General features: G+C 36.8%; 1 protein-coding gene across 1 annotated transcript in view; it reads left to right on the top strand.

Moving 5' to 3' along the window:
• Positions 1-907: 907 nt before the first annotated feature.
• The window catches only part of STXBP3 (syntaxin binding protein 3), a 64,046-nt gene continuing 38,665 nt past the window's right edge, over positions 908-26,288 (top strand). Inside the window, exons 1-6 of the mRNA XM_058716340.1 lie at positions 908-1,044; positions 14,365-14,414; positions 14,999-15,080; positions 19,778-19,854; positions 22,288-22,366; positions 23,693-23,793. Of these exons, the coding sequence (XP_058572323.1) occupies positions 996-1,044; positions 14,365-14,414; positions 14,999-15,080; positions 19,778-19,854; positions 22,288-22,366; positions 23,693-23,793 (438 nt within the window). The 5' untranslated portion in view covers positions 908-995. The remainder of the gene's footprint in view (positions 1,045-14,364; positions 14,415-14,998; positions 15,081-19,777; positions 19,855-22,287; positions 22,367-23,692; positions 23,794-26,288) is intronic.

Genomic DNA, 26,288 nt, shown 5'->3' with positions numbered 1-26,288 from the left:
TATGTGACCAACTTGAATTAAGACCATTGATTCTTTGCAAATCTATGGGAAAGTCTACTTTCTGACAGTGTAAATGATGGTTAGTGACAGATGGGGCTCTCAGCAACTAAACTGATTTCATTCATGACTGATTACTGTGATTTTACCTCAAAAGCACCATCTCAGGAAATAACTCTCTGCTTAAACTTGCTAAGTCTAAGCTCAAATCACCTCCTTTGTGAATCCCTTCTTAACAATAACCCCTTCTTTTAAATTCTAAAGCATTGATGTTCTCTCTCACACAATTTTGCACATGAATTTATGCTTGTTGAGTAAATAATTACTGTTTTATTGGTTCATTTACGTATATTATCATCATGAAGGCATTCGCTTTTTCAACCAACTTTTGACTATCTTCAGCATACCAGGAATTGAGTTCTCCAATGAGATTTATAATTCTTCAGAAGTGGGTCTCTCACTTCTTTGAGTTTCCTGAAAGTCCTGCATAGGTCGGGGCACACTGGAGAGAACCTCAGAGTTCTACACAATTACTATGTCCTTGAAAAATGAATACAATAGACTTTAATGGGTAAATTTTCTATTCAGTAGTTGAGGGGGCTGCTGAGTGGAGTCTATTATGAACGGCTTCGCCAGGTGAAGAGTTCTTTTGCAAAGCGAAAGAATGACCCATTCCTTTTTCAAATACCGTCTGCGTGAATTCGGAATTTTTTATATCAGGTTAACTCGTAACACACAGGCACGACTTCGCTTTTTGACGTCACGGGTCCTTGAACTTCGGCTGACAGAGTCCCGCTAGGGGGCGCACGACTGCCCACACAGATTCCACCCGCACTGCGCAGCCTCCGTCCAGGCGTGGGCGGGAATCCCCTGGCGGTCGCTCGTGACGTTACCGGAGGGCGCGGTCCGTGAGTGGGGGCGGGGCCACTCCGAGCTTCTTTCTCCTAAAGTGGGTTGCCAGCCGGAGGCGGCGGCTGCTCCTCCGCAGTGTTGGGAAGATGGCGCCGCCGGTGACGGAGCGGGGGCTGAAGAGCGTGGTGTGGCAGAGTGAGTGCGGTGGGGCAGGGGCTGAGAGAGGGAAGGCCAGGAGGCCGCCGCGCCGTGCCTTGCTATCCTGCTCCAGACCAACAGTCTCTTGGGAAGCCGCCGCGGGCACTTGTTGCTTTGGGACCCAGGTCCCTGTTAGGACTTTTTCGTGCTCGCCTTCCCAACCCTGTTTCCTGCTAGCCTCAGGGATGGGCAGGGTGCGGGAGCCTGTGGCCTTCTAGCTGTCGTCTGGCACCCCGTCGCCTCGGCCCGGCTCTGGCCCCGAGGCCCCGCCCTGGGTGAGCGGCCCCCAGTCCGGATTTTTCTCCCTCGGCCCCTGTGACTATCCTCGGCGTTGCTCTCGACGCTCCTTGGTCCCCCCCCCCGGAGCCCCACCAGTCGGTGATGTCTCTGCACCCAGTACGGTCTGGGCACTGTGTTTCTGTAACCCGCCCCTCCCCTTCTCCTCACACTTGTTTCCAAAGACTGCTTGCTATGTTTCTTCATTTTAGTACCAAGCAGGGTTCTGGAATTACACTTTTCAATGTCTTCTAATAGAAGAAAAAACAAAAACAAACGCTGACTGTTGAACAGATCCTTCTTCCTGTGTTTCTAGAGGAGCTCACTTTTCTAAAGAGTTCATGAGAAGGAGCCATTTGGATGATTAAATTTCAGGGCAAAAGCTGCACCTTCACATTTCTGTCTATACTCTGAGGGCCACTCACTGCTGTTAGGGCTGTACTACTGCTTGTTGGTTGATATTCTGCTTTTCTGCCATGTCACCTACGGCTTTCATAAAAATCTCTCCAAACTTAGGTCAGCTAGGTTAGAGAAGGAATGAAACCACCAAACCGGAAGAACCATCATTGTTTGGCAGCTGGGTTGAAAGTAATTATGGTCTAGTAGTGGAAAGGGAGTGACATCTAATTAGTATCTCTGACTCCAGCTTGTTGAGCAAAGGACAGAAGTGACTGAGTCAACAAAATTTTGGGAGATACAGTTCCTCGTGCAAGATTAGAACTCCACATCAGTAACTGTCATAGTGCTGAACGTACTAGAACGAGTGTATAAATAAAAGGGGGGAAAAGGTTATGAGACATCTTTTTAAAAATTTGATAATTATAAGGTTGGCATTCTGTTTTTTAAGATTTGCATGGGTGAGTTTTAAGATTTGGTAAGATTTTTATTTGTTATATATATATATATATATGTTTATTTTTGAAAGAGAGGAAAAAGTGCAAGCAGGGGAGGGGCAGAGAGAGAGACACGGAACCCCAAGTAGGCTCTAGGCTCTGAGCTGTCAGCACAGAGCCCCACGCAAGGATGGAACCCATGAACCCTGAAATCGGGACATGAGCCAAAGTTGGACACTTAACTGAGCCACCCAGGTGCCCTGTAAGATTTGGTAATATTTTTAAATCACAGTCGTACTTAAAGTACATTTCTTTGAAAATGGGTAGTGAATTGCATTGTGTAAATAGTTTGCAAGATGTACATGGTCCTTAACATCAGTATTTATGAGGAAAAAAGGTTGATAGTAACATCAGTTTTGATAGCATGGAAACTGGGCAAGAGGGAGATTTTAGAGAAAAGAAAATTTCCATCTAGCGCTATTAACTTGAAGCAGCACCAGGATGTCAGATGGAGTGTAAGATAAGACAGAAGAGTGAAGGGAAGGAAAGCAATGTTGAGGTTAAAAAATAGTTCCTTGAATCTTTGTATAAATAGAAACATGAGGGGGGCACCTGGGTGGCTTGGTCGGTTAAGCGTCCGACTTCGGCTCAGGTCATGATCTCACTGCCCGTGGGTTCGAGCCCCGCGTCGGGCTCTGTGCTGGCAGCTCAGAGCCTGGAGCCTGTTTCAGATTCTGTGTCTCCCTCTCTCTCTGCCCCTCCCCTGTTCATGCTCTGTCTCTCTCTGTCTCAAAAATAAATAAACGTTGAAAAAAAAAGAAAAAAAAAAAAAGAAAAAAAAGAAACATGAGCAAAACACAAGATGACATTCATTCAGCATTTAGGGAGTAGAAAGAGAGAAAGAAGGGGGACTGTGAGTTCTGTTAGCAAAAGATGACAGAGTCTGTAAGAAATGATGAAGGAATATCCTAAGAGGGAGAAGCATACATTTGGGGAAAGGTTTTGCTAGGTTGAAGATAGTACAGTTGAGTCGTGGTAGAAAGATAAATTACTTAATCTTCAGTTTACCTAAAATGTAGGGACAAGGAAACTAATATTTCTTGAACATTTATTCTGTGCCAGGCATTATTCTTTACATCTTTTAAAACTTGATAAGAATTATTATCTTTATTTCATAGACATTAAAACTGATACATCTGTTATCATAGCTGTATTAATCATAATAGCCAAAAAATCAAACAACCCAAATATCCACAGATTGATGAATAGGTAAATAACAAGTGGTATATCCCAAAAATGGAATATCAGGCAATAAAAAGGAATGAAGTACTGATACATGCTACACTATTGATGAACCTTGAAAAAGTTGTGCCAAATGAATTAAGCCATTCACAAATAACCACTGTGTGAGTCCATTTACATTAAATATCCAGAATTGACAATATATAGAGACAGAAAGTAGATGAGGAGTTGTGTATGTTGGAAGGTGTAGGGGGTGGGGAGATTCAGGGATAATGGCTAAGGAGATGGTTTCCTTTTGGATGAGTGAAAATATTCTAAAGTTGATTATTATGATAGATACACAACTCTGAATATACTGAAAACCATTTATTTAATTGTACGCTTTGGGTTAATTATATGCTATGCAAGTTATATCTTAATAAAGCTATTTTTTAGAAAACTGATAGAGGTATTAAATATAGACTTAGTATTCCACACCCAGAACTTTCTTGTTTTTTCCCCACACCTAGATCTTTCTGACTGCAGAGTTAACATGTCATGTGTCTATGACTTTCTGTAATGTTTAAACCTTAGTTCAGAGCCTTATGCCCACTTTGTTGAAGTAACCTCCTAACTAAGCCTCCAAGCACCTATTCTTTCTCACTCCAGTCTATCTGGCCAGTCGCTGCCAGAATAATTTTCCTGTAACAGTGCTGTGCTGAGATCATGCTCAACTGTTTGAAGACCTGCAGAGAGAGACCCCTCCAGTTGTGTAGAGATAATTTCAGATGCTTAGTCTGCTTTTGAAGACTTACAACCTGACAGTAACCTACCTTGTTATCTACCTTTCCCTTGTGTGATCTTGATGTTCAACTAGTCACTCTTATTGAAATCTTCTGCCTCTACATCTGTATGCCAATTCCTGTCTAGAATGCTCACCTTATGCCTGTTCTTCACCTATCCAAACTCTAGCTAGCCTTCAAGTCTTGGCTTAAATGGGGCTACTATCACCATAGTGACTTCTTATTTTAACCCAGCCTCTTATATTTCTGTAGCATTTGATTTATCCTTCCAAAATGGCACTTCTTACTACTGCCTAATGTGAGCATCTTGATAAGCTTCTTAAAGGTGGGTCCACCAGTTTTTCTTCTAGAGCTTTAAATTTGGAACAGGCCCTAGAAAAATGGAAATGTTTGTTAAAAGTAAACAGTAGATCAGCTTTATAATTTTCTCCATTTTTTGCTACCTAAAGTCCCCATTTACTCAATAAATATTACTGAATTCCTGTGGAAATACAGCAATAGAAGGCAGACAAGTTCCCAGCCTTCTTGAAGCTTGCATTCAAGTGGAAAATAATAGAAAATAAATCTGTAAACAAAGAATAAACATTATTTCAGTTTGTGATATATATATAGAGAGAGGGGGCTACTTTGGATAGATGGATCAGGAAAGGTTTTCTCTGAGTAGGTGATATTTGAGCTGAGACCTAAAACCTGAGAAGGGGTCAGCCTTTAGGGACTATCTCAAAACACTTAAAAAAAACAAAACAAAAAGAGCTTTAATATTTTGAGTGCAAAGGCTATATTTATTTACAAAACGAATTTCCATACTTAAAATCAGTGAAGTTTCTAGTGCTCAATATTGCTCCCTTGCCACTTTTTACTACAGGAAAGTGGTAGCAAAAATATCACTGATAAAAGGGTTTAAATAAAAATTTGATGAAGTTTATTCAAAAAATAACAAGAGTAATTAAATCAACTACAAAGCAAGCTCAAGCCACCTCTGGCATTTTTCCCCCTTAGTGCAGTCTTTTTTTTCTCCTTATCTATAAACAATAGTCTAGTGTCTGTGATTCATACCACATATTTGACAAATGTTAAGAGAAAATTAACCCAGAAAAATTACAAGTAAAAGTAATCAGAATGTATTTAAGCCAGTTCTTTACATGTTTCCCCTTTTTTCACATTTTCTTTTAGTCCTTGTATAGTTACAGATATATTTTTTTATTTGTCATTCTGTGATTTCCTTTTTAAAAATATCTAATGTTGACATGGCATTTTCCATGCCATTTCATAGTCTTTGTAATGATCATTTTTAAGTACTTAAAAAATTTTTTTTAAGTTTATTTATTTTGAGAGAGCAAGTGGGGTAGGGGCATAGAGAGAGGGGAGAGAGAGAATTTCAAGCAGGCTCTATGTCATCAGCACAGAGCTTGATGCGGGGCTTGAACTCATGAACTGTGAGATCATGATGAGCTGAAATCAAGAGTTGGACGCTTAACTGACTGAGTTACCAGGTCCCCCTTAAGTGTTTTTAAATACCTGACTTGGCAAAGAAATTTAGATAGCAGAAAAGATTACACAGCCTCCCTTTTCTGACACAACTACTCTTAGGTTTCTTACAAATTCTTCTAAAGTTTTCTATGCAAATATAAGCATGTGTAAAGCATTTTTGTTTTAGTTATTTTAGTTTTATGTGTTTTTTTCATTCTGGTCACTTTTTTTTTTTTCTTTTTAAAAATTTTTTTTTTTTTTTTTTTTTTAACATTTATTTATTTTTGAGACAGAGAGAGACAGAGCATGAACGGGGGAGGGTCAGAGAGAGAGGGAGACACAGAATCTGAAACAGGCTCCAGGCTCTGAGCAGTCAGCACAGAGCCCGACGCGGGGCTCGAACTCACATACCGCGAGATCGTGACCTGAACCGAAGTTGGACGCTTAACCGACTGAGCCACCCAGGCGCCCCTCTGGTCACTTCTTTAAGTTTATCTTGTTGAGCAAAATTGTATACTTTAATTTTTGGATTTTTCCAGTCCCACATAGTTATTTAAATCAGTATTTATTGAGTATCTACTCTTTGCTGTACACTATTTCAGGTACATATCCCTTGACTTCCTGCAATTCATAGTTCAGTGAGAGGAGACGGTACACAAGTACTAAGTACTATATTAGCATTGTGGAAAGGGAGAAGAGAAGAAAAAGGAATTATTTCCTCGGTGGGAGTGGATCAGGGAAGACTCCCAAGAGGAAGTGCCATTGGAAGGTGGTAAGATTTTGCCAGACATAGGGAAATTGGAGCCAAATTTGGCCCAAAGAGGAAAAAGTGCATGAGTTTTTTGGAAGAGGGAATAGTTCCTTTTGAGTATAGGGTATTTGTTGCAAGGAATAGGGTGATGAAGACTAAAAGGTAGGTTGGAGCTAAATAGAGTAGACATTAGGCAGTGGGGAACCAGTAAAAAGGAAAGGTTTTTGTTTTTTTTTTTCTTTCAAATATCAGTCACTACCAGCACTGTTTCAGCAGTGCTGAAAGGAAGTCATTTTCTTGTTTCTGTTTTGAAGGGAAATGACTCTAAGATTTCATTAAGTGTAATGGTAAAATGCACTACTGCTAACTGTACAGCTGGATGAATTTTTATCCATGTTAACTACCACCTAGATCAAGTTACAGAACGTTTTCAAGTACTCCATAATCCTTCCCTCTCATCTAAAAATCCTAAATTTTTAGATAGTCTAAAATAGTGTAAATAGTCTAATAGTCTGAATCCTACCCTCTCCTCCAGAGTAACTACTCTTCTGACTCATACTGTCATTATGAATAATTTTCTAACAGTGGCTTTTTATTTTACACTTTTATGTTTATGAGAGAAACCCTCTAAACCTTACATTGTTATTTTCATTACAGAAGTAAATACAGTATTTACTAACCCCCTACCAAGAAATATTAGCTCTTTAATGTTTGTCTTTGTATACATTTTAGTAGGTCTTCTATTAGTTCTCAGTTTTCATATGTTCTACTTTAATACAATTTTTATTTTTATTTTTATTTATTTTTATTTTTTCATACAATTTTTAGTGTACCTTGATAGCCCTAAGTGGTCTTTTTCATGCACAATTCAATTTGTTTTTATTAAGCTGACTAATAATGAGTATTGCATTTGTCTTTGCCCCAGGCCTCTGGTTTTACCTTTATAAAGATTCTTACCTGTTCACTAAATAACTTGGGCCACAGCCCTGCAGAATCTGTTGGAATCATAATTAGGAATTTAATAATATATTTTGGTTTTCTGAGAATGTAAACTCTTTGTAGCCTACAAGTCTGCTTTTGATTTTTGGCTTTTTGATTTTTCATTATGCATTACTTATAAAAGCTGGTTTATTATTTCTCCTCATTGGACTAATAGTTGGAAGACTTGATTTCCACTCCAGATTGTACTTCACTTTCCTAGCCTAAACAATGAAGAGTTTGAACTACATGTTCTCTAAGTCTTTTTCAACTTGAATTCTTCATGATTCCATTTTTTAGATCTTCATTTTGTTATATTTTCTTTATTTCCACTTAGATTCCTGATAGTTTTCACTTATGCCATGGTTTTCTTTTATGCCATGGTTGTTTTGTTTAGGTCATAAATATTTAATATTAGGTTTTCATTGTTTAATGACATTTTACAAATTTTTGTCTTAAGGTATTTGTTCTGACATCTACTTAGCATGATTCTTTGCTCCTTATTTATTTACTTAGGCATGATCTTAATCCAACTTTAGCAAGTTAAAATGAATTCCATATGTATAAAGATCTAAAATGTAAAATAAAACAATAAAATGGGGAGAAAATATAGAGTAACATGGGTTACACTTTTAAAAAAATTGATAACCCAAATCCCATAAAAAATTTGTTAAATAAAAATTATAAATTCCTATATGGTAGAAGACACCATTAACAAAAAAATCAAGAGCTAAACTCTGGATTCAAAGAAAATATTGACCACACATAGAAGAGAAAGGGTCAATCTGTAGAGAGTATCTGCGCATTGATAAAGAGAAGATAATGACACAATAGAAAAATATAGGATGTGAACTGGTGACTTGCAGATTAGGACATTCAGTTGATTGTTTTTTGAGTGGAAATGCAAATAAAGACCAGTTCCTCTTTTTAACCCATCAGACTGACATGCTATCGTTGGGAAGTTTGCTGGTGGGAATGAATTGTTAAAAACTTTTGACAAAGCATTTGGCAATGTATAGTAACACAACAGACACATCTTTTGATGCCAGCATTCCCACTTATGGGAACCTTTGCTTCAGAAATAAAAGTCTGGGCACTTGAGTGGCTCAGTTGTTTGAGACTAGATTTCAGCTCAGGTCATAATCCCAGGGTCATAGGATCGAGCCCCAAGTTGGGCTCTACACTGACCAACGCTGTGCATGGAACCTGTTTGGGATTCTCCCTCTCCCTCTCTCCCCCTCTCCTTCCTCTGCCCCTCCCTGCGCTCTCTCTCTCTAAAATGAAGAAATAAAAGTACTGATAATAAAGATATATGTATAAAGATCTTCACTGCAACATTATAGTGGCAAAAACAGAAACAGGATGACTGCCTCTCATAGAGGAGAATAGTTGAATAAATAATGGTGTGCCTGCACTAAGAAATATTATGTAGCTATTAAAAAGAATTATTTAAATCTATATGTTTATATGCTGTATAAAGGGTATCCATGATGTATATTTATTGAAAAAAGCAAGTGATAGAGTAGTGTATATATGTTGATTATCATTGTTGTAATAATTTGATTATTAGAAAAAACTCAGATGTTAGAAGCAGGGGTGCACTTGGGTGATAAATTGGAGTGGGTGGCAGAGACTGGTACTGTTATGGTGTTGGTCCAAGGAAGAAGGCCAAAATGTGGCAAAGGAGGTAGAAGATGGCTGAGAGTATGAGAGCAGTTCTGGAGGAAGATTAAATAGGATTTAAGCTGGGGGAGAGTCATCCTAGACTCGGATTCAGGTCTAGAAGTCTAGGTAGTAGTATCTTTATTGATAAAGGGAAAGAGAAGGAACAGTTTTGGAGAGAAAAAATAGTTTAGGGTTAAAATACAGTGAGTGTAAGTGCAAGTTGAGGTATCTAGAAAGCAGATGGAGATACATAGGTATAAATTACAGAAAAGGGAGCTGAATTTGACATCTGGATTTAGATAAGGAAGACCAGATAAAGAGAAAAGGGTACCTTTTCCAGGTCCCTGTTGAGATTGTCTTTAGTACCAGTATTTTTTTCCCCTCTTATTTCCTAATTTATGATTTAAACGTTGCTAGGCATTTTTGTTTCCTAAAAAACTGTTATTTACAGATGATTTACTATTTTCCAGACAAATCAGTTTCTCTTACAATGTTACCATGTTTATTAATACTTTCTCTGTGGTTTAAGATAGTTGTGCAAGTATACTTTCTGCATTGCTGATCCTGCACAAAACTTGGTTAGCTCTGTTCTCATTTTTCCCTTCCATGTTTTCATTTCCTCTTTGGCATTAGTTTTTTGATTTTTTTTGTAATGTTTGTTTATTTTTGAGACAGAGAGAGTCAGAGCATGAGCGGAGGAGGGAGAGAGAGAGAGAGGGAGACACAGAATCCGAGGCAGGCTCCAGGCTCTGAGCTGTCAGCACAGATCCCTATGCGGGGCTCGAACTCACGAGCTGTGAGATCATGACCTGAGCCGAAGTCGGACGCCCAACTTACTGAGCCACCCCGGCGTCCCATCTTTGGCATTAGTTTTAAACACATTTCCTTTTGCATTTAGGAGAAACAGGATGAGCAAAGAGAGTAGTTGGTATTAATAGATAATTATTTGGATATCATTTGGACTGGTGAAAGATCAACTTAGTAAGCAGAGGCCACTTGGTACAGGAGGTTGAATAGTAAAATCTAGATTTTATTCTGAGGCAAGAGTGAGCATTTGAGGGAATTTAGGTGGGCATTGATTAAGAAATTTGTGCTTGAGGAAGATCACTGACAGCAATGTGGAAAATGGATTGAACAGGCAAAAGGATTTGAGGTAGAAAGCAGGAAATCCAGGGGCACCTGAGTGGCTCAGTTGGTTAAGCATCTGACTCTTGATTTTGGCTCAGGTCATGATCTCGCGGTTCATGAGTTTGAGCCCTGCATTGGGCTCTGCACTGACAGTGTGGAGCCTGCTTGGGATTCTCTATCTATCTATCTCTCTCTCTCTCTCTCTCTCTCTCTCTCCCCCTCCCCCTCTCCTTCTCTCCCTCTCTGTCCCTACCCTGCTCATGGGCTCCTTCTCTCTCTCTCTCTCTCTCTCTCTCCCCCTCTCCTTCTCTCCCTCTCTGTCCCTACCCTGCTCATGGGCTCCTTCTCTCTCTCTCTCTCTCTCTCTCTCTCTCTCTCTCTCTCTCAAAATTAAATAAACTTAAAAAAAATTAAAAGCAGGAAATCCGGATAGGAGGCTATTATAGTAGTTGAGTGAGAGATGATGAGAACCAAGGCAATGCTGAGGACTGTGGCAATCACCAGAAAGAACAATCAACACTGCATGATTATTGGATATGGGAGATGGAGGAACTATCCAAAGACTATGACTAAGAAAATGTCACTAAAACTCTTAGAGAAGTCTAAAGCAGTTTTTAGGGAACTATAATCTCAATTTGAGGCAGGTAGGTGCTTAAACCTGTACTGTATAATTGAATGATGGAGAGTTAGATTTGCAAAAAATTGAAGACTGATGGGGGTTAGGGGGAATGGGGAGAAGCTGGTCCAAGAGTACAGACTTCAGTTGGTAGAGGAGTAAGTTCTGGAGATCTAATGAACAGTACTGTGATTACAGGTAGCAGTACTACTGTGCTATATACTTGGAAAGTTGCTAAGGTAGATCTTAAATGTTCTCACCTCCCAAAATTACTAAAAGAATGGTAATTATCTGTTAACTAACATTACGGTGGTAATTATGTTGCAGTATGTGTATCAGATCAACACATTATATATTTTGAAGTTGTGTTATGTGTCAGTTGTATCTCAGTAATGTTGGGAAAAATTGAAGGCTAGATCTAATAGATGAAACTTTTAAGGACAAATATGGTTTCTGAGAAAGAGACTAGAGCAAGCAGAGAGTAAGAGAATTGAATCAAATATATCCATATTTGGGGTGCTAGAGAAATGGATGTAAGGTCAAATAATTTTCATTAGTATTTGGAGGAAATACTTTTTTAAAAAGTTGTCATATTAGTTGATGTGATTTCCTTTGACTCCCCTCCAAACATACCTTACCTTTGACCATATTACTTTTTTTGGATGCACCTAATTTCTAGTCCACAAAACTGGTTGTTTATCATTTATTGGTTTTTTTTGAAGTTTGTTTATTTTTGAGAGAATCCCAAGCAGTCTCCATACTGAGAGCATGGGGCTCCATCCCAGGAATTGTGAGATCATGACTTGAGCCTATTTTAAGAGTTGGATGCCCAACTGATTGAGCCATCCAGGTGCCCCTATGCTTTGTTGTTAAGATGCTAACACTAACACTGTCTAGGTATCTTCATATTCCAAGGCAGCACTATCCAGTAGAAATATAATGCACGCCACATATATAATTTAAAAGTTTCTAGTAGCCACATTAAAAAAGAGAGAGAAACAGATGAAGATAATTTTAATAATACATTTTTCAAAATATTTATTTGGGGGGAGGGGGCAGAGAGAGAGAATCCCAAGCACTCAGTGTGGAGGCTCATGCGGGGCTCAATCTCATGACCACAAGATCACAACCTGAGCCGATATCAAGAGTCAGATGCTTAACCAACTGAGCCAACCAGGTGCCCCTAATAATAAATTTCTAAAATATTCTCATTTAAACATGTAAATATAGAAAATTAATGATATTTTCTATTCCTTTTTTTTGTACTAGGTCTTTGAAATCTGGTGTGTATTTTATACTTACAGGACATCTCAGTTCAGGCTAGCCGTACTTTAATTGCTTAATGGCAACATGTGATGAGTTTTTACCATATACATCAGTGCAGTTTCTGAGGGTTTAAAGACTATAATGAGATGAGTTCTTCCTAGGGAACTCTTCAATCTGCTCCATCATAAATTCCATGAGCATTTATTTCTTTGATTTTCAGCTTGTTTGAGGTATACAGAAATAAAGCAAGCTTAGAAAGGGAAGTGGCATAGTATTTTAGTGTCTGAACTCTGCCTGAGAAAATCCTTTATCTCTGCCTATAGAGTAGAAGAAACCAATGCTTTGGGTTTAAGTTCCCAAATATTAAACACTTTAGGCTTTTGCTGTAATTCTCATTTAAAATTATAATCTTCCTGGCAGGGGTGCCTGGGTGACTTAGTCAGTTGAATGTCTGACTTTGTCTCAGGTCATGATCTCACAATTCCTGAGTTTGAGCCCTGCATCAGGTTCTGTGCTGACAGCCTGGAGCTTGCTTTGGATTCTGTCTCCCTCTCTCTCTGCCCCTCCCCCACTCGTGTGCACTTGTGTGCGCACGTAGTCTCTCTTTCTCTCTCTCAAAAATAAATAATAAACATTTAAAAAAGCTACAATCTTCCTAACAAACACATATAAGCACCTTAACTAGTATTTCTTAACACTTTCAAGCCTTGCCAATCAAATAAAACCTTCCAGATCACACCTCTTATGATGAGTATTAGTAATCCTTATTAAATATACCCTCTGCTTGAACATGTCATTTAATGTGATGCCAAAAATTGATGGTATATTTCCACAAGCATTACCTTAAAACAATTAAAGTTTAGGTATTAAATTAAGAAGTAGAAAAGTTTATCTTTTAATTTTTTTATTATTTTTTTTAAGTTTATTTACTTATTTAAGTAATCTCTATACTCTCCCTGGGGCTCAAACTTACAACCCTGAGATCAAGAGTCGCATGTTTTGACTGAGCCAGCCAGGCCTACCCAAGAAGTAGGAAAGTTTAAATGAATTATATAAACATCTCATTACCAGGACTTAATGAAATTAGAAGTTACTGTAATTTACATTTTAATTATATTTTATTTGTTACATACTACATATCAGTTTTCAAGATTGAAAATTAGTAAAACTTTGTGAGGAATTGTCTTATTATGAGGTAGAACAACAGATATTTGTGTTGATTGCCTATGTGTGTTATTTAATACATCAGAAAAAAATTTTTGTTTATCAGTGAACTAATTTAAAAAATATGTTTAGGTTAATTTTAAAAATCATTACAAGGAACATGTTAATATTTATTGATTATAAATCAAGACTGAATATCTGTATCCTAATGTAATATAAATTGTTGAAAATTGTAATGCAGTAAACCAGGAAGAAAAGTGCTTACCCAATTTTGATTGTCAGATATAATTTAGCAATGGGCTAGTTAGGGATTTTCCTATGAGTTTTTTTGTTTTCATCTTGTTTACTTGGGGTTTAAGTAGAATAGGAAAAAGCAAATCAGATAATAGTTTCGGAAATATTTTCCAGATATATTTATATACTTATATTAATCTTTTATACTTTTTTTTAAACTTTTTTAAAAATATGTTTTTAATGTTTATTTTTGAGAGAGAGAGAAAGAGACAGTGTGAGTGGGGAAGGGGCAGAGAGAGAGGGAGGGAGACACAGAATCTGAAGCAGGCTCCAGGTTCCGAGCTGTCAGCGCAGAGCCCAACACGGGGCTCGAACTCACAAGCCATGAGATCATGACCTGAGCCAAAGTCAGATGCTTAACTGACTGAGCCACCCAGGCATCCCCTAACTTTTTTTTTTTTAATGTTTGTTATTTATTTTTGAGAGCAGGAGAGACAGAGCAGGAACAGGGAAGGGGCAGAGAGAGAGGGAGACACAGAACCTGAAGCAGGATCCAGGTTCCGAGCTGTCAGCACAGAGCCTGACTCAGGGCTTGAACCCAAGAACTGTGAAATCATGACCTGAGCTGAAGTTGGACGCTTAACCTACTGAGCCACCCGGCTGCCCCTATAATACTTTAATTCTCAAAAATTTAAAAATATATTGCAGTTTAAATATAGGTTAGGTATTAAAGAGAACTGAATTTTTACTTAGAGATTAACAGGTATATATACTTTTTTGTAAGTTAACAGATTTTCAAATTGGGTACTTCCCCAATCTTTTTGTTCTTTCAGTAGTTATTATGTTTCTAATTGTTGATTTAAATTTGTAAATAATTGTGTTTTTTGTGTTTTGTTTTGTTTTTTTTGGCAGAGATAAAAGCAACAGTGTTTGATGACTGCAAGAAAGAAGGCGAATGGAAGGTAGAATGCATATTTTGCCCTTTAATTGAGGACATCAATCTGTTGTCCTTATTATACTTCTGTAAGAGTGTAGAGTCTGGAACCATACTGACTGCATTCACATCATAGCTTCACCACTTGATAGCTGTGGCTTCTTAGGCAAATTGCTTGACCTCTCTGTTATTTGTCTCTAAAATAGGGATAGTCTTACCTGATAGCATAGTTGTAAAGATTAAATTAATTAATCCATGGAAAATAAGAACAGCACCTGGAACAATTATTATTTTGTAAGTGACATTTTATAATTGTAAGAAATTTGATGTTAAACACAAGATACATTTAAAATGAACAAGTTTTCTGCTTCAAAATGGAAATGTTTCTATTTGCTTATGTATAATATTATATGTATGTATATTGAGAAAATAAATCTCTAGGTCATACAAGTTAAGAGGTGAATTGAGATAATTTTGTTTACTGTCCTAATATTTTCATTTTATGTTATAAAAGGTTTATGTTTGAGTAAGTTTAATGGATTAAATTGTGTCTATTGTGAATTCTTGGCAATCAGGTACTTACACTATTTCTTAATATATATTCATTTTAAGATAATGCTTTTAGATGAATTTACCACTAAGCTTTTGGCATCGTGTTGCAAAATGACAGATCTTCTAGCAGAGGGTATAACTGGTAAGTGTTACCAATACTCATCATAAAAACTTTTTTATTGTGATTAGGAAAGTTTGAAGTAATAATAAATTTTAGTTAGTCATTGTGTTTTTGAGGGGGTTATATTTCATTATTTTTATAACCCTAGCCATAATAATAACACTGGACATTTCTCTGTGAATCTTCAGAATAACCCCTGGAAGTTTTTTCTTAAGATTTGATTGGGGGAGGGGCAGAAAGAGAGGGAGACACAGAATCTGAAGCAGGGTCCAGGCTCTGAGCTGTCAGCACAGAGCCTGACATGGGGCTTGAACTCACAGACTGTGAGATCATGACCTGAGCTGAATTTGGATGCCTAACCGACTGAGCCACCCAGGCGCCCCTCTTAAGCTTTGATTATAAATCAGTGCCTCTGACCAAGAGTAAGTCAATTGCCTTGTTGAGTTTGTTACTTAAATTTTTATTCTTGCATATTTGATAAGGATTATATATGCTGACACTATGTTTACCTCAGTGTTTTTACTAATGTTGGTGGTTTTCATGTATTGCTTTTAAGTAGATAGTAAGATTTATGTTATAAAATCAATTTTTGTACATATTTACAAGTGTATTATACTGACTTTGTAAGGTTTTCTTTATTACCTAGAAATGAAGCAGTTAATTACAAGTTTAAATCAGCTTTATGGGGCGCCTGGATGGCTCAGTCGGTTGAGCATCCAACTTCAGCTCAGGTCATGATCTCACAGCTTGTGAGTTCAGGCCCTGCGTCGGGCTCTGTGCTGACAGCTTGGAGCCTGGAGCCTGCTTTGGATTCTGTGTCTCCCTCTCTCTCTGCCCCTAACCCACTTGCATTCTGTCTCTGTCTCTCTCAAAAATAAATAAAACATTAAAAAAAATTGTTTTTAATCCGCTTTAGAATAACATTATGAAAAAAACCATACTGCCATAATCTTTCATTAGGGCAGAATTGTTAATGAGATTTTAATCTCTTTGGGGGATGATACCAATATTTATAACATTTATAATCTTACCATTATCCTTAAATTCCTCATCCTTTCACTCATTTATTTACATTTGATCTTCATGACAACCCTTTAAAGAGATTTTAAATACCCCCACTTGTAATGAGGAAACTAAGACTCAAAGTCGAATACAATTCTTTTATATTTTGGAATTTAGTGTATTATGTGTACTGCCTTGTCACTGCTACTTGTGAGGTTCAAAAGTACACTTGGGGTGCCTGGGTGGCTCAGTTGGTTAAGTGACTGACTCTTGATTTTTGGCTCAGGTCATGATCTCATAGTTTGTGGGTTCGAGCCCCACATCGGGCTCCGCAGCTGGCAGCTTGGAGCCTGCTTGGGATTCTCTCTGTCTCCCCCAGATGTCTCTGTCACTCTCAAAATAAATAAATAAACTTAAAAAAAAAAACAAACTACACCAGTATTTTCAAGAAAACCTGAGGGAGGATTATCTAAAAAATTTTGTAATAATTATTTTGATACTTATATATAAAATCTTTGCTATATGATACTTTATTATTGATCATATATTCAGCTTGTCTTCCTGGTCTTTATGGCCTTTGCAATGGAAAAACTCTCAACTAGACATTAAAAGATTGAAGCCTTGATTTTTCTGACACTGGACAAATATAGTATTGATTAAGCCACGAAGTTGGTTTTTTTTAATGTTTATTTATTTTTTTTGAGAGAGACAGAGACAGAATGCGAGTGGGTTAGGGGCAGAGAGACAGAATCGGAAGCAGGCTCCAGGCTCTGAGCTGTCAGCACAGAGCCCGATGCAGGGCTCAAACTCACGAGCTGTGAGATCATGACCTGAGCTGAAATTGGATGCTCAAACGACTGAGCCACCCACAGGCGCCCCAGGCCATGAAGTTTTTTAAGTTCCAGAGGCCATTCTAATTAGCAACTAAAGTGAGAACCATTTTTTTAAGGTTTTTTTTTTTTAATGTTTGTTTATTTTTGAGAGACCGAGACAGAATGCAAACAGGGGAGGGGCAGAGAGAGAGAGAGGGAGACACAGAATCGGAAGCAGACTCCAGGCTCTGAGCTGTCAGCACAGAACCCAACACGGGGCACGAAATCAAGAACTGCAACATCATGACCCAAGCTAAAGTTGGACACTTAACCAACTGAGCCACCCAGGTGCCCCTAGAACCATTTGATAATATTTATGAAAATATAATGAAGCTACAGAACCATTTTGCACTGTAAGGAGGTTTTATTTCATTTTTGTAACCATTGTTTATTACTGTGTGTTTGGTGTTGATAGATACTCTTCAAGGAAAAAATTCTATTGCCAAGTAAGTTGGGATATAGCATTAGACAAAGCTAAACAGGTTTCTTTTCTTTTTTTTTTTTAATGTTTATTTCTTTTTGAGAGAGAGACAGAGCAGGGAAGGGGCAGAGAGAGAGAGAGGGAGACACAGAATCCGAAGCAGGCTCCAGACTCTGAGCTTTCAGCACACAGCCTGACGTGGGGCTCAAACTCCAAACCGTGAGATCATGACCTGAGCCAAAGTTGGACACTCAACTGACTGAGCCACCCAGGTGCCCATAAACAGGTTTCTTTAGGACTTTCCAGAGTTGTTTTTTTCCTTAATGTTTATTTATTTTGAGAGAGAGAGAGGAGAGCATGAGTGGGAGAGGGGCAGAGAGAAAGGGAGAGCGAGTATCCCAAGCAGGCTCCACACCATCAGCACAGAGCTCAACTCGGGGCTAGGACACAAGAACGGCGAGATCATGTCCTGAGCTGAAATGAACAGTCAGACACTCAACCAACTTAGCCACCCAGATGCCCCTGACTTATTTAACTTCTGAATCTCAATTTTCACATCTGTAAAATGGCAATGAGTATTTTGATCTTGTTGGGCTATTGTGAGGTTTTAGATTAATATTTAACAGCCATTCAGGCATCCTGTAAAAACCTTTTTGTTAAATCACTTATTAGTATGTATCCATTTTTCAGGGAATTGAAGAAGTGGCACTTTCTGCTATTAATAACCAGACATTTCAGATTATTTTCAAAGTCTGTGTTCTAATAAATCATAGCACAATATTTTAACATTTTAACATGTACATTACTCACCAAGCATAATAGTATGTATAGCGTAAGATGACTATAAGGCACTTGATTTTGAGTATTAAGTAATAAAAGTAAGTTTGCACAGATTTAACTTTAATCCTTTAAAGGTGAAATTACAATAGTTGGGAATGGAGATTAAAATTAAATATTTCCTTGGAAACCTTATTTGATATCCTGTCTAATAGAAGCTGTGATAAGTCTATACTTTACTAATATAAATGTAAGAATGAGAAGGTGAATCACCATATTTACCAGAGAAGTTCAACAGTAGCCTTCTTCGCCTATCAGGTTAATCTTTTTAATTGTTTCCAGGGCTTTTGCCAGCATTAGTCTTGAAAAGTGGTTCTCTTGATTTGTAGAATAATGCTTAATTTTTTTAAAATATAGCTTTAATAGTTAATTTGACAATTTAGAGTTTACTAGTTTTTTGTGGTTTTTGTTCGTTTTTAATGTTTTGGGGTTTTTTTAAGTTTATTTTTTTGAGAGGGAGAGACAGGGCAAATGCAAGCGTGGGAGGGTCTGAGAGAGGGAGAGAGAGAATCCCAAGCAGCCTCCACACTGTCAGCACAGGGCCTGGCCCGATGCAGGGCTCAAACTCCCGAAACTGTGAGATCATGACCTGAGCCGAAACAGAGTTGGATGCTTACTGAGCCACCCAGTCACCCCTAGAGTTTACTAGTTTTAAATTCACTTTGTTTTATATTTGTTAATTTTATGAACTTCTTAATTTCAATAATAAAAATATAACAGTAAATTATGGCGATATTTCATTGTTAAAAATACTTTAAAAATATTGCGTAGTTTTAAAAGAGTAAGAGTTAATTGGCAGTTTATTTAAAGAATATTATAGCAGTTAAAAACTTAGGTTCTGGAGTCAGACAGATCTGGGTTAGAATCCTACCTGTTCTACTTTCTAGCTTTCAAGTTACCTAACTTCTTTAAGTCTCAGTTTCCTAATTTGTAAAATACTTATTTTACCAGTTTGTTATATAATAATTATTAGAAAGTTTAACAGATAAGTAATGTTAAGGACTTAGCCTGATATCTGGTATTATATTTGCTATTACATTAGAATATTTTTAAAAAGAAATACAAATTTTAATTTTTAATGCATTTTCTTGCTTCATGGCATGTTGATTGCTTACACTGGTAGATGTAACTATGAAATAGCTGTTTCATCCTTTTTTAAAATTTTTTTTTTTTCAACATTTTTTATTTATTTTTGGGACAGAGAGAGACAGAGCATGAACGGGGGAGGGGCAGAGAGAGAGGGAGACACAGAATCGGAAACAGGCTCCAGGCTCCGAGCCATCAGCCCAGAGCCTGACGCGGGGCTCGAACTCACGGACCGCGAGATCGTGACCTGGCTGAAGTCGGACGCTTAACCGACTGCGCCACCCAGGCGCCCCTCATCCTTTTTTCTTATGATGATTACTTAGCCCAGAATTTAGGTACAATTTTGGGATTTTTTAATTTATCAAAGGGAGGCCAAAAAATGTTAAACCCAGGATATGTTAATGTGTTTCCCTATTATAAATAAGTATAGTTTTATTTTAAAATTGTTTCAAGTGTATAAATACTTGGTTATATAAAATGGACTTTTTTTTTTTTATTAGTTGTGGAGAATATTTATAGGAATCGAGAACCTGTCAGACAAATGAAAGCTCTTTATTTTATCTCTCCAACATCAAAGGTGAGTATTTTGAATCTTTAAAAAGTATCTTCCTCATTTATCATTGACATCATTTTCTCATAGGCAATTCAAAGCAATAAAACATACTTTATTAGAAAAATAGTGCCATAAACTAGTTTGCTTAGGAAAGTTTTTCTGTGTTAGAAAATTGTTTCATTTGCACTCATAATGAGAATGTATAAATGAAAGAATTCTCCCCTCATCTGAAAGCAGAATTTAATTGTATTAAAATGATGAAGTTTGAGTAGTTTGTTACTCATGCTATTCCTATGCAACCATATTTTTGGAGGATAGAAATGTACATAAAAGAAATAGTCTTGGATTAATCCTTTATCGTAGTTACTTCCTGTAGCATACATGTGTGTATATACACATATATGCATGCATATATATGTAAATATATCTTTTACGTCAAAGGAATTAGTTTATAATCTGTGATTGAATGCATATTAATGCCAAACTTTTAGAGCCAAGTAAATATCAGATTCCTTTATTCTAATTTTTTTTTAATGTTTATTTATTTTTGAGACACAGTGTGAGTGGGGAAGGGGCATAGAGAGAGGGAGACACAGGATCCAAAGCAGGCTCCAGGCTCTGGGATGTCAGCACAGAGCCTGACGCAGGGCTCAGTTGTGCTACCCAGGTGCCATGTCAGATTCCTTTATTCTGTACAATATTTGAGAATGGATTTTCTAACACATTCTTTGGCTGTTACGTTCATCCAGAATGTTAAGTTGGCAATTGCAGTTTCATTTCTTTTGATTCTAGCAGACAGCAGGAAAAAAACCAGATATTCACTATTTAGTTTCTATATGCTGGCTGCTGGTGGGTTTTAATGACATTTTATATCTTAATGCTAATTCTTATCATTAATAGATTAATAGTAGAAAAGACTGTGTGTCCATTGAAAATGAGATTTCTAGGAAATTTTAATGATTTAGGTAAATGTTCATTTTTAATGTTAAGTGACAGAAGCAGGATACAAAATTGTATATTCAGTAAAGGAGCAAAGGGCTCAGAGAAAATAGTACCTGAATGTGACTCTTTTTTCTACTATAACCAACTCCAGTTTCTCTTTCTGTCCTGAATCAATTACCTATTGGGCCCCATAGCCCTATGGGTACCAGCGAGGGCTTGAGCTTATTGGATAGTAGTGGAGAAGCCTAGTGAGAGACTTCCTTCCTTAGTAGCTGGGTAAGCACCTTAGACACCAGCATGAGAGTGTTCCTAGCCAAAGTCATAAAATGACAGATTTCTGAAGAGTTTAGCTGTAAGAGATCTCTGAACCCCAGGGGAAAGGTCATTTGGTGAAAAAGCAAAGCCCTGGTGGTTTGTCTGCTTATATACCTACAGCCCAGAGAAGGAGAAATCTTTTTGCCTTCCCCTCTTGTAGAACTGCCTGTATTTAGGATTCTCCAGCAACAAACCTAAACCTTCAGTGAGTTAACAAAGGAAAACATCAACACATCTAAGTGAGCCAAGCTGCCAGAAAGAGGAAGTTCAGTAAGAATGAAGAAAATATAAAATATAGCTGCTTAGAGAGAAGGATGATGAACTGAACAGAAAAATGATAACACATAAGAAGAGTCTAGTACAGCATATAAAAAACTTCCTGAAGTTCAAAAGTGTGTGATTTCTCCGTTAAATGGTTAATTGCAGAAGAGGATAATCACTATTGAAATTTGAATTAATAGCCGAGTTAAAATGGAATATCTCAAAGCAAAAAAACCCAAAAAACAAAAAAAAAAAAACCCAAAGTCATGGAAATCATGGGCGAAAGATAAGAGACTTGCTGGATTGATCTATGAGGTCTAACAGAAATAGTTCTAGAGTTCCAGGGGAAAAAGGAACAGGTGGAGGAGAGATCATTACATTCTGTATTCCTCATTTTTGCTTTTAGATCATTGTATCTTTAAAATTACCAGCACTGAGGCATGCAAGAACTACCAGACTTTATTACCTGCCATTCCTCTCCTTGCTGTCGTCTACCAACCTCTGGGTCTTTCATTATCCCTTAACAATTTTACTCCTAGCTCACCGTCACTCTCTTCAGCACTTTCCCAGTTACAGTCACAATGCTTTCATCATCCAGGTAGATAACATTTCCAGTATGCTTATTGGCTTTTCAGTTCCTTGATTTGTTATCTTCTAATGGTCTGTGTGGCTTCAGCTTCCCAGTCACTGGATCGTTCCTGGATCTTCTCATTGCCAAAACAGTACTCTGTTTATACATATTACCTTACTACTTCTTAGGTTTTTAGCTGTTACTGCTAGACAACATAGCATTTAAAAAAAATCAGCTTATAAAGTAAACTTTGAGATAGTTAAGGTTTTGTTTTATTATTGAAAAAGAATAATCTTAGTTACTTCAAAAGCTAGCACGTTTAAATTAGTATTTTGTTAAATGTGTATTAACATCTAACCTTTTTTAAGTCTGTAGAATGTTTTTTACGTGATTTTGCAAGTAAGTCCGAGAACAAATACAAAGCAGCATATATATACTTCACTGACTGTAAGTAGCTTTGTAAAAGTATTGCTTCATTGTTTAAAATCCTATTAATTATAAAGTATTTCTTATAGTACTATTATAATATTAACTTTCTATTTATTGCTTGTTCTAATTAGATTAGAAAAAATCTAAAAATATAAGATCATATCTATCCTAATTCATATTAAAGTGATAGAAAATTAAATTCTGAGCCAGTCATTTTTGCTGGTATACAATGGTGGGGGGTTGGTAGTGAGAGCTGTATCTCAAATTTTATGCTGATGAAGGAGGAATTCTTTTTTAAATCTAAGTTTTAATTGGGGATTTGATTATATAATCAAAAATAAGACCCTTTGGGAGGGTACTGGAGAAATTGCCATCTGTTTGGCAAATATTAATGGAGAGAATCTGTCACATTTCTCTTGCAATGCCATATGTTCAGATAGAAAGCAGCTAAACAAAAGCATCACAGAGAAGTCCAGACACACATATAATTCTGCTTTATGTTATATCTTACATAATTATTTTGCAAAATAAAAATGCTGTTCATCTAAGTGTAGTCTTAGTCTGTGCTATTAGAAATTCATTTTAAGCAGTATATTGTTTTTCCTAGAAGTTATTATTTATCTCATGCCTAGTAATAGTTTCCATTTTAAATATGTCATGTCGTAAGTATTTGTGTTTTAAATAACTGTATTACACAGAAATTCATGTTTATAGAAGTTATAAAATTTAATGAATGTGAAGCCTCTTTTAACTTAAGGAATCTTGAGGCTAAAGAACATCATGTTAAAAGACACTAGGACCCAATGGTTGATGTTCCAACCTAGATTTAATAGAGATATAGACAGGTAAAGGGAGGGTGGAGAGAACAGGCTCTGGATTAGTCTCAGGATTTCCTGACATTAGAGAAGGTCTTGAGATACAAGGAAAAACTAACAATTTGTGTGGGATGGTTGCACTTAGTGCCACATTTTGAAAAGCAGTATAAATTCCTAAGAAATTCTGAAAGTCCTATGAAAGTTTATTAAGCCATGAGTTTGGATCTGATTTTCCTTCCTAACAATTTTAGTTTGCTGTGTAAGCAGCTCTCTAAGGAAATAATCATAAGTTATGGTGCCTATGAATGGGGAAAATGGAATTTCTGTTACAGCCCTGTTGGCTAGAATACATTTGCTCTGTAAAGTGAAGAAAAATATTTACATATTGTCTCTGTCCTCATAGTAAATTGCTTTGTGAAAGTCACTAATTATATGTAAAAAATAAATATTCTTGCATGTTAAAATGATTTATTCCAAAGAATAAAAATTTAGATGGAGTTATATGCTTTGATTTTTCCCCCCCTCTCAGTTTGCCCTGATAGTCTCTTTAACAAAATTAAGACTTCTTGCTCCAAATCAATAAGAAGATGTAAAGAAATAAATATTTCCTTCATTCCACTTGAATCTCAGGTACTTTCTTGTTTTACTTTTAATTTTAGTTTATAATGGATTTAAAATTTTGGTTTTATGAGCTTACTTATTGTTAATAAGGTATATCTTAAAGATGTTTTATATGTTATGTATTTGGTGAATTTTGAATGATCCACAAATAAACATTTCTCATGATGAAGGAAAGGAGAGGAGCATAAATTGGAACAGAACATTATGAAAGTGGAGCTTAAATTTCACAGCTGCCACTAAGTGCTGTGTATGTCAAGTTTTACAGAACTATTAGATTATGAAACGAAAAGATTTTGAACACAATGTTAGGTGACTCAAAAGAAATAACCTTTAGCTTCTGTAACCATTTGTGATATTAAAACAAATGTTCTTCAACAAATTTTTTCTATAACATTATATAGATTGCATTAATTTATAAAATGAAGGGTTTTAAAAATTCATTTTGACTTTGGAATAGTTATGATCCTTCAATTAATAATAATGATGGTGATAGGAAACACCTATGTAGTATTCTCCATGTGCCAGACACTTTCCTAAATATTTTCCGTAAATACATTCATGTAATCCTCATGATAGTCCTATGAATGGATGGTAATTCTGTCTTCATTTTAAAGATGGGGAAATCAAAGAAGTTAAGTAACTTGCCCCAGATCACACAGCTAGTGCATTGCTCAACTTTGTTGTGCTCTGTTCTCTGTGTTTGGATTCTAGCATTTCATAGAATTCTAATAGTTTACTGTTGTTTGGAAATATAAGGTCAATATTTTAAGAGAAATAAGGGTCCTAGAAGACGAATTTTTCTTTTTCTTTTTAAATGTATGTTTATTTTTGAGAGAGAGAGAGTGCAGGGGAGGGGCAGAGAGAGAGGGAGACAGAGGATCCTAAACGGGGTTCTCCCAGCCTCGACCTCACAAACCATGAGGTCATGACCTGAGCTGAAGTGGTCGCTTAACTGACTGAGCCACCCAGGCACCCCAAGAGATTTTTCTTTTAAGCTATTGCTATTTTGGGCAAAGAAAGATTATAATCCAGATTGTAAAATTTTAAGATATCTGTTTAACGTTACACTATTGCCAAAGGTTACCTTTAGGCCTGTTCCTTTTAATGTGATATGTAAGTTTAAAATAGGGTGAAATGGGCTTTCTAAATGATGTGGGATATGAATAGTAGTGTGATAAATATTATAAACGGATCCAGAGCATCTGCTGTACAGATGGTAAATATAGTTTTAGCCTCAAAATTCATCAAAATTCTGCAGTTGCTCTATTTGAAGGAGAGATTTGTGTAGCTATCTGACCAATTTGATTGGTGATGAGAATAACTTGTTTTTGTCTATATAGAGAAATCTCATGAAAATCTTCTTACTGTGTCTTTGCAAAATGTGATTATTTAAGGTCCTGTCTTGTTTGTTTTTCCCCTAAGAAGTTTTTGCTTTTATTTCCTTGATAAGCATCTGAGAGTTTACTTAGTAACTATAACTGTTACAGAGAAATTACAGTGAAAATGTTTTCAACTTTGTTTGCAAGTGAAGATATAAAGGAAATACTACTAAGTGCTTTGAGCTAAGAGCAAAGGCCTATGTGAGCATTTATCAAGGTCTTGTGCAGTGGATACTGTCTGCCAGATGCAAAGTCAGATAGGATAGTGCTCCAAAGAAGACAAGTTGGATGGACATTAAACACATTTAGAGGTTGCATGGAGAGGAAGGAGGTTGATTCACTCCTGAATTTATGAGTCCAAGAGATTAAAGAAACCTCTTGCTTTACTTCTTACAGGATTTAAGATAATTAGTGCTATCACATATACATTAAGGCAATTAGAGGGAAAGCATTTAAGAATGTAGGGAAATTTGATTACAGTGGATCTTACAGAGTACTAAGAGTCTGGTGTAGTTATTAGGGAGGTGTTTAGGAGAAATAGAGCTAAGCCAGTTGTAGATTAGCAAAAAAAGTAGATGAAAGTGGCAGGGGTGGGAGGAGTCTTTATTTAAGGAGCTGACTGTGGGTCATAAAGTTGAAGAAAATATTTGGCAATGGTCTGAAGGAACATGTATGGTGGTAATGGAAAGTGGAGAGGAAGAGGAGGAGGGAAATGGAAGAATGGAAGAAATGTGAGAGTAGAATGAAAATAAGCTCTAATATTCTCTTTGGTTCATTGGAGTATTAGCTTAGGTTAAACTGTTGTGATAACTCCCTAAATCTCAGTTCATTACTGTAGCCAAGTTTATTTCTCATATTTTTGTCCATTGTGGTTTGTCTGGGGCTTTGCTGTATATTCTCTTCACTCTGGAACTGAGGCTGAAGGACTAGCCCTTGTCTGGGACATAGCAGAAGGAAAAGAGAAATGTTGGAGACACACAATGGCTTTTAAAGCTTTTGTGGGGAGTAGCATGTGTCACTTCTACTCATGTTCGAATACCCATAGCCAAGGCTGACTTTAGTGAGTGGGAAGTATACTCTTATAGGGAGAGGCCCTTAGGGAGGGGTAGTAAGTATTTTTGAACA

This window comes from Neofelis nebulosa, chromosome 2, assembly GCF_028018385.1.
Source record: "Neofelis nebulosa isolate mNeoNeb1 chromosome 2, mNeoNeb1.pri, whole genome shotgun sequence".
Classification (NCBI taxonomy): Eukaryota; Metazoa; Chordata; class Mammalia; order Carnivora; family Felidae; genus Neofelis; species Neofelis nebulosa.
Note: the sequence above shows the minus strand (reverse complement) of the source record. Positions and strands in the feature narration are given on the sequence as shown.